General features: G+C 33.5%; 1 protein-coding gene and 1 non-coding gene across 2 annotated transcripts; one reads left to right on the forward strand and one right to left on the reverse strand.

The window, feature by feature from the left end:
* Positions 1-926: 926 nt before the first annotated feature.
* Positions 927-3,924, forward strand: LOC120088396 (FCS-Like Zinc finger 10-like). Its single transcript, XM_039045663.1, has 3 exons — positions 927-1,203; positions 2,148-3,298; positions 3,390-3,924. Exons 2-3 carry the CDS (start codon positions 2,268-2,270, stop codon positions 3,541-3,543), a joined length of 1,185 nt encoding a protein of 394 aa, XP_038901591.1. The 5' UTR covers positions 927-1,203; positions 2,148-2,267; the 3' UTR covers positions 3,544-3,924.
* A 1,442-nt stretch (positions 3,925-5,366) lies between these two features.
* TRNAR-UCG lies at positions 5,367-5,440 on the reverse strand. Its single transcript has one exon. It is a non-coding gene; the product is annotated as a tRNA-Arg (tRNA).
* Between the last annotated feature and the right edge of the window lie 7,723 nt (positions 5,441-13,163).

The following is a 13,163-nucleotide window of genomic DNA, read 5'->3' on the forward strand; positions in this document are numbered from 1 at the left end:
TATCTTTCTGTTTAGTATAATAAATGTGAGATGTGATTTTATTTATATTTCTTTTTTTTTTTTTTTTGAACGATCAAATATTGATGTCAAGAAAAGTATATGTCACATATGATTGAGTTGTGTTCGTGTTACCGAAGAATGATTGACTTTTACTAAGGAATGGACTAAAATGTAAGTAATAAAACTAGTCATTCTAAAACCATGTATTTACTTAAATATTCTTGAAATTTGACATATTTTAATAATATTAATCTAAGTACAACCTTGTCAGGCATTTTAACTCTCTGAAAAGGTTAGATATTCAAATCATGGTAAGAGTTTTAAGTTAATTTTCAATTTAGAGCATATCAATCACACTATTAATTAAAATTAAACCATGGTTGATTTTAAAATGCGTTTACCAAGTAAGTTTAAAATTTAAAAAGCAAATAATTCAAAGTTAATTAAATAGGAAATACTTTTAGGCCACATTTGTCAAACTATAATGAAAATTGGTATAATCAGATTTTATTAATGGATGATCGAATAGGTCTGGATCACAAACACAAGTAGATTTCTTTTGATCATATACCTAGAATTATGAATGAAAGGTAGTACGTGATTAGATCACACTTTTACTTTTTTTATTCCTCAATCCGATTACAAGATTTGATTACAAATTTATTCTCCCATTTTACATTACTTTTCAACCAACGTGACCTTATTTACAACAATTATTTCGGTTTATTATTAATTCCACAATTTTGGATAATCATTGATGTTGATGTTTTACCACACCACACACATACATAACACACATTTTCTTGCGCGCATCTTATCTTTCTGTGTGAGTGTTTACACGTAACAAAACCCCTATATTTTCCCCTTTTTAAAATTATATATTTTTTTAGTCGAGGAATATACGTATTTCTATACAAACTGGCGTACACATTACATTAGTTAGAGAGAAAGTGTGGTATTTCAGAAATGGCCGAGTGATGGTTTTATTGCTTTCCTCTGATTTTGATACCTTCGAGAGGACCAAAAATGGCGGATAAAAGCTTCCTAGTAAAGCCTTAACTTCAATAATCAACGAGAGTATTTCCAGATTTTGGCCGCTCTTTCTCACTGTTTCTTATGATATAACTTTGTTGCATTTTGAAGCTTTCTTCTTTTTCTTTTTCTTCTTCTTCTTCTTCTTCGACGGGTTTTAACCAAAATCAGGTGCTCTTTCCTTCATCCTTTTCATCTAATCTCTGCATTGCTGATCCATCGTTCTTGTTTCGCATTCCTCTTGATCTCTTCTGTTTTTTGTAATTTTTATGCCCTTTTGCTCAAGAGTTCTATTTAGTTTTTTGAAACTGTTCCGATGAAGAAATGTTAAATAGTTTTTTTTTTCTTTTTTTTTGGGTTCTTAATTTGGATTATGATGATCTAGTTTTGGAATTCCGTTGTTTATCTGGAGTTGGGATTTCTGAATGCTGATTTGAAGCTTGTTTTTTTTGTGTGTATTAGTTTACTATATGTGCTTTGAAATCTTGTGCTATTTTATTTCGATTTTCCGATTATTGATCATTTTGGGAAATTTTTTTAATATTTGCTTCTTTGCGAATAATTTGTGGTTCGTTTTTGGAAAGCCAAAACCGCCCGGATAATTAGGGATTTCTGTAGAAATTTGAATCTTTAATGGAATTAAATCAACAAAACTCTCCGTTTTATGCTGCGAATTGACAAAACTCTTCAACGGAATGTACTAAATACTTTTTTGAGTTTGATTGTAGTTCTTACTTAAATGTTCTGGTTAATCTTGCTTTGTTCCTTGACTTCCATAAAAATCTATTTTTGTTAAATTCTTTGGCTTCTATTTCCAGATTTACTGCTACCATTTATGATATATGTGGTTTAAAATATAAGTTTTATGTGGTACCACATCAGATTTTTGTTGAATGTATGATTGGGATATGTTAGGCAAAGACCAAAATAGACTTTTGATGTAAAGTCCGAGTATATTGTTTGAAAATGTAAAATGAAATCAGATTTGAAAACGTTCTTTCAGATTGTTTTGATTTTAATGACCAATATAGACTTCCCTTCATTTTTGTTCTAGATATTTCTCATTTTAATCCTTGATGCTCCAAGAAAATGTAATTTGTATTGCTTTGTGGCAGTTACTTGATGGAGTGAGCAGATCCTGGTTGTTGTTTTAGAGAGAAATAGTAATGGTTCTGGATAAGGCTAAGAAAGAGTAGTAGTTCCTGTAGAAAGAGAGAGCATTTGATGGTCGTTCGATGGCCAATTCTGATTCAGACTCCTACTTACAAGCTGGCTCATTGGGCAAACATATAAGCAGTTCATTGTTCAGCATTCCTGGATTTTTTGCCGGGTTGGGGTCGAAAGGTTCGGTGGACAGTGATTCGCTTAGAAGTCCTACTTCGCCTTTGGATTTCAGGCTTTTTTCCAATCTAAGCAACCCTTTCGGTTTTAAATCCATATCATCACCTGAAACTGAAAGTGGTCGTCAAAATAAGTTTGTTTCTGGTGAAGTAGGTCTTGGCATCATAAATTCTATTGTTGTAGATGACTGTGAAACGGCCAGTGAAGCTCGGGACTCAAACCGGAGGAAGAATGTGATTTTTGGACCACAAATTAAAACTAAGATCTCTAAATCCTCGAACCATTATATCAAATCTTTGGGTTCTTCTTTGAAATCTTATTCTTTGCCAAGTAATTATACAATCTCGTCACTCTCCAAAGCCAAAATTCCAAGCTCCAATTCTGAAGCCATAGATAGTGTCTGTGGCAATGGAGAATTTTCTGCTTTAGAATCTGAACCCTTTGAAAATAATGCATCATTTTTGTCAAATGCTGGCAGCTTTTCCTCCTCTGGTATCGACTTGACTCAAAATTCTGATCCAAGTGCTGAAAATTTTCCATTGAAAAGTAGCAACACCATCTTTCCAATGATTAACAATAGCCCTCAAAGGGAAAATTCATTGCCAATCAAATCCTGTTCCTTGCCTATAACTATTGGCCCAAGTACTGCATATGTAGGCTCTCTTACCGCTCGAGAAATAGAACTTTCCGAGGACTATACCTGCATAATTTCTCATGGTCCAAACCCAAAGACAACACACATTTTTGGTGACTGTATTTTGGAGTGTCACACAGATGAAAATATCGATTCCAGTACAATGGAAGAGCCTGGGATCGAATCATCTCTGGCAGAAGGTTTTGGTTGTGGAGTAGTGGATGCAAATTTGCGAATCTGTTACTCATGCAAGAAAGTTTTGAAAGAAGAGCATGATATTTATTTATGCAGGTTTGTTTGATTTGTAACCATTTTTGTAACTTATGAACTCCAACACTCCAAACTTTATCTTGATTATGTGATTGTCTTCTTATTATATCAGGGATGGCAAAGTTTTTTGCAGTTCACAGTGTAGCTCTCAGGAGATTTTTGGAGAAGATAAAATCAACAAAACTTCCAAAGATGATAGTGAAAGCTCTGCAGCATCAAGCTACCATGAAGACCTCTTCATCATGGGTCTCCCTTTTGCTTTATGACAGTGAGTTATAGTCTCTTTTCACACCCTCCCACTGGTCGTGTTCAGTGAGATGGCACGACGGGAAGAGGAGGATCATCTGTTTACTAAGAGCTGTCTGTGTAAATCAGTCTGCAGCCATGGATGATCGCTGAGTTAACAGTTTTTTTCGATTTTCTGCTTTCATGGTGTTGGTGTCTTGACTAGAAAGATGAGAGTTTTTGGTTCCTCCCTCCTTTGGGCAGAATATAGATATGGTATTATATCTGTTTTTGCTTGTTCATTGAAGATTTTGATCCAACTTTATTAATCCTGGAGATCATTTTGCTGCTGTATCTCAAAGGCTTTTGTTGACTTGAATAAAAAAAAAAAGAATTGTGTTTGAAGACAGTTTCTTAAACAAGTCCAGGAAAGTTTGGCATTTGAGATGGAATTATATTATATTGTATTGTCCTATAAACTTTTGAGTTTTGAATGACTTTGGAAATTCAAAGATTTCACTTTGAATGGTAGTAAGACATGTCTCTTGATCTTGCTTTATTCTCAAACGCTATATGTGCTTTTAGATGGGGAATGAGATTCTGCCTCATCTCTATTACTTTTACAAAATTAAATTAAAACCAGAGCTATTTTTTTTTTAATATAAATTCCACAATTGAACAATTGGAATTCTCACTCACACTTTTGAATTGTTGAACTAAAAAATAAATTGTAATTTAAGAAAACAACACTTTTTAGAATTATATATTTTTTTTCTTTTTCTTTTTGGGAAATTGTATTGGGTAATAAATTAAGTTTAGAATTTAGCAATTGTGACTTTCACTTTTCGAATTTTGCAAATATGGTAAATATACAATCCCCTAAAAGTTTCTTGGTTTAGTAATTATGAATTTCTAATTATTTTTTATTATATAAGTTCCTAAACAATTAATTGATAGAGAGAAGTTAGCGACCGAAGAGAGATTTTGGGGGAAGGGGGAGGGACTATTGCTTCCGAAGAAGAAGTTCGAGTATTTTTTTTTTTTTTTTAAATTCTAGGTGTATCACTTTAATTCAATTGTATCAAATGTAAATGAATAGTGTATCAAGGAGTACTAAGTATATCAAATGTATAGGTGTGAGATGTATCAAATGTGTATTAAGTGTATGTTAAATATGTATCAGGTGTATCGAGTGTATCAACAGTGTATTATCCATACATTTTTTACATTTTTTGTTTCAAATCGTGAGTTGGGGTTTTTTTTTCCATTTTATAACTAGCCCATTTTTAATAAAAATGGAATAGGAAATTTAAACTACAGATCTCACCACAATACATTCAAATACCAATTGAGTTAAACTTTTTGGAAAAGATGTTAATTAATCAAATATTATATCATCAATAACACATTTGAATGTGTATTCTTACATGTTAAACTATGTATTTATATAAAAGACATAAATTGAGACTGCCTTAGCTATTTGACTGTGTTAGTTCTTTGGTTGTATATATAATTAAAAGATATTAATTTTTTAAATCTGATTTGCAAGAAGTTTTCATTTCAGAACCTTTAACTCCATTAATTTTATATTACACCTTTTGAAGAATGTTAACATTTGAAAAATTCGTTAAGAAGTGCCACTTAATTTATGGAATGTTTTAAAATAAAAAAAAAAACATATATACAATTATAGATTTTAATTCTTTCTTTTTTAAAACGGTAATCATCGACCCACGACCCTTTGATCCGAAGTCAAAGTCGCTAATCCACTGTACTACGAGGTCAGTTATTACTTAAAAACAAAGTATTCAATATTCAATTTTTAAAATATCATAATTTTAACAAAAGCAAAAATTTTAAAAAACGACCACAGTGGGAGTCGAACCCACGACCTTTTGATCCGAAGTCAAACGCGCTAATCCACTGCGCTATGCGGTCTCTTGGTCAATGAAACACATAAATTTTTAAATAATACAAAATAGTCCTTCCTATTAGGATTTATTAAGTATTAACTCTTTAATAGGAGATTGAGGTGGCATATATTTTTTATGACTAGGCTTTCACTTACTTGACTAGGATGCCAAATAAATTGATCAATTTTGGCTAAAAAAAAAATGGAACATTGCAATCGCCCTAGACAGAAACTAGAGTATGAGACGAAGACAACGATAAAATTGTTATCAGTTCAGACAGAACGAAAATCATAATCTCTGTTGAAACTGTCATCAAAGGCCGAAAAAATCCATGGAAAACAATGATACCATATTAAACCAGAATTTCGTAAAAGAGATAATTCCTTCGTTCTTTATTGAACTGATGGAATACTGAACACCTATATATACACGTACACATAAAGCAACATGTCGAAGTTTGTTACAAAAATCATAACAGAAAAACAATGTAATTATTAAATCAATTTATTTTTTAAACATTCTTGACAATCATTATATTCAGGATAATGGTTAGATTTTTCAAAACTCGTTTATACATTAAGCAAATTCATGAAGAAAGATTCAACGTTTTCATGAAACTTTTGTAAAAGAGTAAGCAATTGAGCTTTAATATAATAATAATATTTAATCATGAAACATTGCAACTTTTGTATTGTCAACAAAAAAAAAAAAAATTAGAAGCTTAAATCTTTAGAGAGACTTCAATTTTAGAAGCTTATCTAAATTCTCTAACCTCTTCAAAACGATGATTGGTACCTCTAAATAGCAAAAATAATAGACCGATTTCGGAAGTTAGAGAAAAGAGGGGGAAAAAAAAAAAAAAAAAAAAACATATGACCAAATGTGAGATGCACGTGGACAAGAATTACACCGATTTTTATATTGCCTCACATTATACACCGTATTTCCATATTTGCCCTTACCATGTTACACACATAAATCTCCCCCTTTTTGGAAGATGTACTTCAAATTTCTTATTTTAAATTTGAAATCTCCCATTAGATTTGAGTTTGTTGGTTTTTTAAGTTTAAATGTGTAATCTCATTTAAATTTTCTATTGATTAAATTTTCATATTTCTTATTTTAAATTTGAAATCTCCCATTATATTTGAGTTTGTTTTTTTTTTTTTTAAGTTTAAATATGTAATCTCATTTAAATTTCCCATTGATTAAAGTTTTGAATGATATATGGGCCATTGATCATTATCCTTTATGTTGATGCCAAATTTAGGTCAAGAAAAAATGCACCATATGATAAATTTGTAATTTTTTTTAGAAGAGAGAACCTGCAAAATAAAGAAAAAAAGCTTTGATGCCTAAATCAACAAGAGAATTATAGAAATAAAGAAGTCAAAAGTTTAAGTTACCTCATGTGGAGTTATAATGATGTATTTATAGGAGATTTGGTCTAGAGTTTATCTTAGTAAAATTATGAAAGGAAGTAAAGAAGGTAGGCCGATGGAGGAAGAAAATTCTAAGTGTTAGAAATACTTAGTCAAGGGTGAGTTTTAGATAATATAACAAGTGAAAATTTGTTAAGTATGGAAGCAAAGTGTTGGCATGCGTTGATGGAGAAGTGTGAACGCATGGGGTTGTGTGTGTAGCAACCAAGGCTTGTAGAGGTTAAGTGTTGAAGGCAAAGGTAAACTATGCGTTGGTACTAAGGATGAACGCATGGGTTGAAAGGCATGATGCGTTGATAAGGCTTGCAACAACCTCAAGTGTATACGAGCAAAAGTGCTGGACGATCGTGTAGCAGATAAGCGGTGGCATACGATTGGGTAAGCGATCGTCTAGTAAATGAACGACACTACACGATGAGGTAGGCGATCGTGTAGGCGGGCGCTGGGTGATCGTGTAGTAAATGTACAGAGAACTAAGCAATGCGGTAGGCGGTCACGTAGTAATTGCACGGAGCTGAACGATGTGCTAGACGATGCGAATGATCGCGTTAAACGATGGCACTACGCATTGGACGATAGCGTAAGTGGCACTACACGATCAACATCAGCGCTAGACGATGAGCTGCACGACAAATGCTAGACGATAGACGCTGGGCGCTGGGCGTTAGACGATGGAGTATGCGATGCACGCTAAATTTATATTATGAGGCGAAGGCCTAACGTGGGTTATGAAGGAAGGGAAGGAAAAACAAATTAATTGAAGAAACTCAATAATGGGAATTGGCCGGAAGCACTAAGTGCTGGATGAGGTGGCAGTTTGACCATTGAACAGGGGAGGCGGAAGGAAGTATAAAAGGGAGAGGAACTTCAGAAGCTTGGTTTTGGAAAATGACTTAAGTAAATTAAGTGAGATCGGTGCCATTCGAAAGCTGGGAGAATCTAGTTTTTAAGGTTATTTTTAAAGTTTCATTAGTTTGGTGAATGTTATATATGTATTCCAGAGATTTAAGCAGGTTAAGGATGTTAGTTAGGCAGTAAGTGCCACAAAAGGGTTGGTAACTACTGTCGTCACATTCATTTCTGGATTAAAAAGGGTAATCTGGGAGGGGGTGTGACATAGTCCAACTAGGATTGGGGTATAACTATTTTAATCTTAGACAAGCTAGGTTATCTCTCAAGTCAAATGGGCCAAGACGTGCATTTAGCGTGCCTTGTTCATCAAACTTCGAGCCTCGACCCCGACCTTATTCTTGGTTGAGGCTAAGACCGAGGTCGACCGATCCAACGTCCTTGCTAGGCATGTTAGGATTTCTGATTGATGTCAAAAATTGGATGTACCATCTATTGTAGTATTTTTTTTTTTATATTAAAAAGATATTTTTGTGATATTTTGAACCTGGGATGTCCTAAATTAGATAAAATGAGCAATCACATATCTTTGAATTATCTAAAGTGTGTTTTTAGTGATTTTGGCTGATTATATGAGCTTTTAAACTGACTTTCTTACTATTTTGCATAAATTTGTCTTGATAAGATCGCAATAGCTTATGCGCCTGATGCGACCACATAAAAATCCTAATTTTCTAGATTTGCACTCATTCAATTATGGTTGCTATTTTCTTGGTCAAAGTTGTTATTCAACACCTAATATGATGGTAACCTTCCAGAGATGATTTTAGGTCATTTCTCAACCACCTTGACTTATATAAAGAAGAAGAAGCCTCGCATCCACCCTCCATCTATGACTTCATCATGATTTAATCTCATTTGCTACCATTTTAGTAACCTCAAGAACGAAAGATCCTCTAGGGGATCACTCTAGGTAGGATTCAAGAAGAATCACCTTAGGGAAAGACTAAGAAAGTGGGGATTTGCCTCAAGGCATCTTTGAGTTGCATTTCCAACATTATTTAATTTACTTTCTCGTAATTTTCTTTTTTCTTTATTTACCCGTTGAACATCATCTTATAGCTATGATTTTCAATTTAACAAATTTCATACTTTTAACATTAGTCATGAACTAAATTCTCTAAGAGGTTCAGTTATGTGGATACCCTAGGGTTTTATGGCTTAAGAAATGCTTATGTTTCATATCTCTTTGACTTTTGCATTTCTTTTGTTGAGTTTATGGAAAAATATTGTTAAGTTAATATGATCATTTAATTTAGCAATCTAGTGAATCTTAATGTTGAGAAGGTCATGATATAAACTAATGTCACAAAGGAACTAGAATTAGGACTGTCACGTCGCCTTACAAATAAGAGACACCATAGGATAAAGAAACTGAACCAAAAAGAATCTAAGATCCAGCCAACCATAGAAATATTAGGCATTAGCTACTTAAACCTCTTAAAGGAACTTGACACAAGATCGAATAGGAGAAGTATTAGAACCAAAATCTTATACATTTAAAATTATCCCATGTATATTTAAAAAAAAAACTTTAAAAACTCAAAGAGTCAGAGTGGTAGATTAATTAACTCACAATTGTAGAAGTCCTATAAACTAATTCAATTAATCGAACTAATAAATTGAACACAATGTAAGATAGTAAGGGAAGAGGATTAACACACACAAAAAATTGTACGTTAATTCAATTAATCGAACTAATAAATTGAACACAATGTAAGATAGTAAGGGAAGAGGATTAACACACACAAAAAATTGTACGTGGAAAAGCTCCATAACTGGAAGAAAAAACCACGGGACTACGCTTGAAGAAGAAACAATTTACTAGATAATCAGTCACAAAGTTACAAACCTATGAAATAAAAAACCAAATGAAAAGAACAAAAAGAATACCCTTTTTCTTGATCTATAGTTGTTTGTTGATGATGTTGATCTTCAAGATGAATCATCTACAAGCTCCCTTGTAGACTTAGGTTCAATAAAATCTCTTTCTTGCTTGAGATATCAATCGATGTTTACTTTTCAAGAACCGGCCGATACACAAATCAAATGAAATAAAAAACCAAACTCACACATATAAATATAACCAAATTCTTTTCAGATAGACTATAGAGATAATAATATCTCAAACAAAACTTGCTCTAAAGAAGGTGTGTATGACCTAACGAACTTCTCACTCTTAAATAGATGAACCTTCTGTCAAGATAAAACTCCACACAAGGTAAGCTCATCCAAAAACAAAAATTCCATACAAAGAGTAACGCAAAAAGAAGCTACGAAATTATTCAAAAGAAAACAAAAACAACCAACCCTTTCTATGTGAAAAAGAGAGAAGATTGTTTTACTAAAATTAAGAAGACCTTCTTTGGAGGAGAGAAGAGAAAAAAGTATTTTAGGAAGAAAATAATTCTTTCCAACAATGGAAGAAGAAAACCACGAACTCTTTGAAGGAGAGAGAAAAATTTTCGTGAAAAAAAAAATTTCCAGAAAAAAAAAAATAAACAACTCATTACCTTCTTTAAATAAGATGAAAACCCCTCGAGAGAGAAGAAAAAAGACAACTCAATCAATCAATAAAAAGAAAAAAAGGAAATAACTCAAAAAAGCCTTGTCTTGGAAAGATAAAATATCAATAATAATAATGACAATTTAATTTCCAAAATCAAAAGCCTAATAAAAATAACATTTTAATAAGAAGTTTTTTTATCTTGTCCGGGTATGGTGTGACCGCTTGCCCAAGGCACACTGCCCTTTTGGTTAAAATCCTTGTTCAACACTCTTATTTATTGCTTTTATCAACATTCAAACTCAAAATTACTTATTATCGGTTACCCTTTGGTTTGCATCAAAAAACTATTTCTTTAAAAAATTGAATTCACAAAAAGTCGTGTAGGATTTAATTATCGAAATACTTCAAGATTTATTGGTTCATCGACAGTGTATGCTTACACTTAGACCATATTTATTCTCATGTTCATCAATTTCATCCCTAAGACCTAGCTATGTTGGGTCTCTGGCCATTGGGCTAACATAAGAGGCTCAATCTCGGTTGAGGCCGAGGAACCAGGCCTAATTTGTCCTTGGGTCTATTTCTTCAGTCTTCTATTACTCTCATTTGATCATTTTACCCTTGATTCTGGAATCCACCTATAACATTAGCCCCCGCTCCCAAGTTAGGGTTCGTGCTTTTCCAAGCTATTTTTCGCGAGTTTTAATTCTAAGAACCTATCAGGGAGTACAATCTCCATGATACCTCGTTGCGAAACTTAATTCGAACTTGCTAGAGGATGTTAGACCTATCCAGCCAAATCCTTTTGAGATCCAATTGATTTTCTAATGCAATTCTCCATCTCATGACAAAGTCATGCGCTAAATCGTACTAGGCCTACCCCAAGGATGGGCCTGACAACAGGTCATTGCTCTCATAACCCAAGGTGGGCCTCAAGTCATGAGCAAACGTGGAATATTATCTAACTAAGCCTGTTACAGCTCAATCAGCTTCTTAGTATCCTTCTCCGCCCTGAGGGCGGAGTTATGTTTACTTCACCCATCATTTCCCATATTGGTCGTCGTATTCGCTTATCTTCAAAAATCCTGAGTTTAAACATAAGTCTCGTAGCCTCTTTGCTTATCTCCAGTAACTTGATCATTAGTCTCATAGCTTCTTTGTTTTATCACACTTAAGTGAGGTTAATCTGTCTATCTTTTGTGACGGTTCTTAATTGACTCGTGGATAATTTTGGACTTTGAATTTGGCTAGTTGACTATGAGGTGGCTAATCCCCAGCTTTTCACCAAATATCTCTATTTAGAAAATTGCTTGAGTCCCAATTGGGTTTCTCATGAAAATCTTCTCTTTCATGAGTAATTAAGTCTCCTCTTGAGGCTTTTCAGTTGTCTTTATAAAATTTTGCATCCAAATTATATGTAGTTACATCAATTTACATATTCTTTTGTACATTCTTTATGTATTCCAATTAACCTATAGTCCTTGATATATACAAATTGATAATTGAATTTAAGTATAGCATCACAGAAAAAATTATCTATTTCATAGAGGTATTTGAAGTTAGAGTCTTTGAGATATGCTCCAATGATCATTGTCTTGGATTGGTTGTGGAATTCTAAATGGATTATCATTCTTTCCGATGTCTGAATCTTATGCCTTACTTGTTATGGCTCTAACTTTATTGATGTAGAGTTTGAAAGAGGTATTTATCCTCAATGATAATTTTTTGATAATCTCTATGTTGCATTGTCTCTGTCAACAAATATAGAACTTTCAAGCCAAAACTTCATAAATTGATAGACTTTTGAGATGATATGGTCGAATATTTGTTAGACATCAACTTGATTTGAATATATTCCTATCATTGGTGCAACATATATTTCTTCAAATTGACCGTAGAAACTGCTTTCAATCCACACTATTCTCATATTAAACCATTTGTAATAGAAATTCACAGTTGTAAAAGCTAGAAAACTCTATCTTTCTGAAATCTTTTGCCTCTTTTGCTCTTTTTTTAGGGTATAGTTCAGTAGGTGCACCAGTGTATCTCAATTAGGTTAACACATACCTAGCACCTTCATCATATCTTACTCATAATCAATCTCATTGAGTTTCAGAACTAACTCCATCAAAATAGAGTTGTATCTTGCTCATATCTTCTTCTGTAATTGTCATCATCATTGTCATTTGGAGTCGTTGCCATGCGTAGCCATATGGTATCATTATTTGGAGTTACTTTAGGTTAGTTAGATAATCTAACAGGTTAAGGGAGTGCATGGTTTCACATTTGGCAAGGGTTGGCCTCGACCTTGGCTAAAGTCGAGCGACTTTTTTTAGTAATATTCCAAGCCTAAAATGATTCCTTAGGCTAGGTGTTAAGGCATTTGGCAAGAGTCACTGAGGCTGAGCATCTTTCTTTTGTTATATTTTAAGCCTAAGATAATCTCTTGGGTTGGAGCATGTGCAAAGCATGCCCCGTTAGGCATTTGGCAAGGGTCGCCTTCTGCCAAGGCCAAGGCCGAGCATGTTGGCTTGGGCTAGGCCTAAGCCAACCTCCTTTTCTTAGGTCCACTTTTGTCCTTAGTTGCCACTTTTAGACCTTATCATGTTTTTCTTGACTTTTTCGTTCCTATTTGCACTAGATGTCATTTACATCCTTCAATCTAAAATCACCCATAACATTAGCCCCCACTCTTTGGGTCTTAAGATTTGGATATTTTGCAGTTATGAGTAAAACATTCTAGAATCAACTTGGGTGTATTTATTCTAGCTTGTGCTACTTCGTGATCTTGTTGATCGGTTCGCCCTCGACCTCGGCAGGTTTGCCTCGGCCTCGACCTTAACTTCAACCTTGAACACTTAGGGTTTACACAAACTCCTAGACATTAG

Source organism: Benincasa hispida, chromosome 1 (assembly GCF_009727055.1).
Source record: "Benincasa hispida cultivar B227 chromosome 1, ASM972705v1, whole genome shotgun sequence".
Classification (NCBI taxonomy): domain Eukaryota; kingdom Viridiplantae; phylum Streptophyta; class Magnoliopsida; order Cucurbitales; family Cucurbitaceae; genus Benincasa; species Benincasa hispida.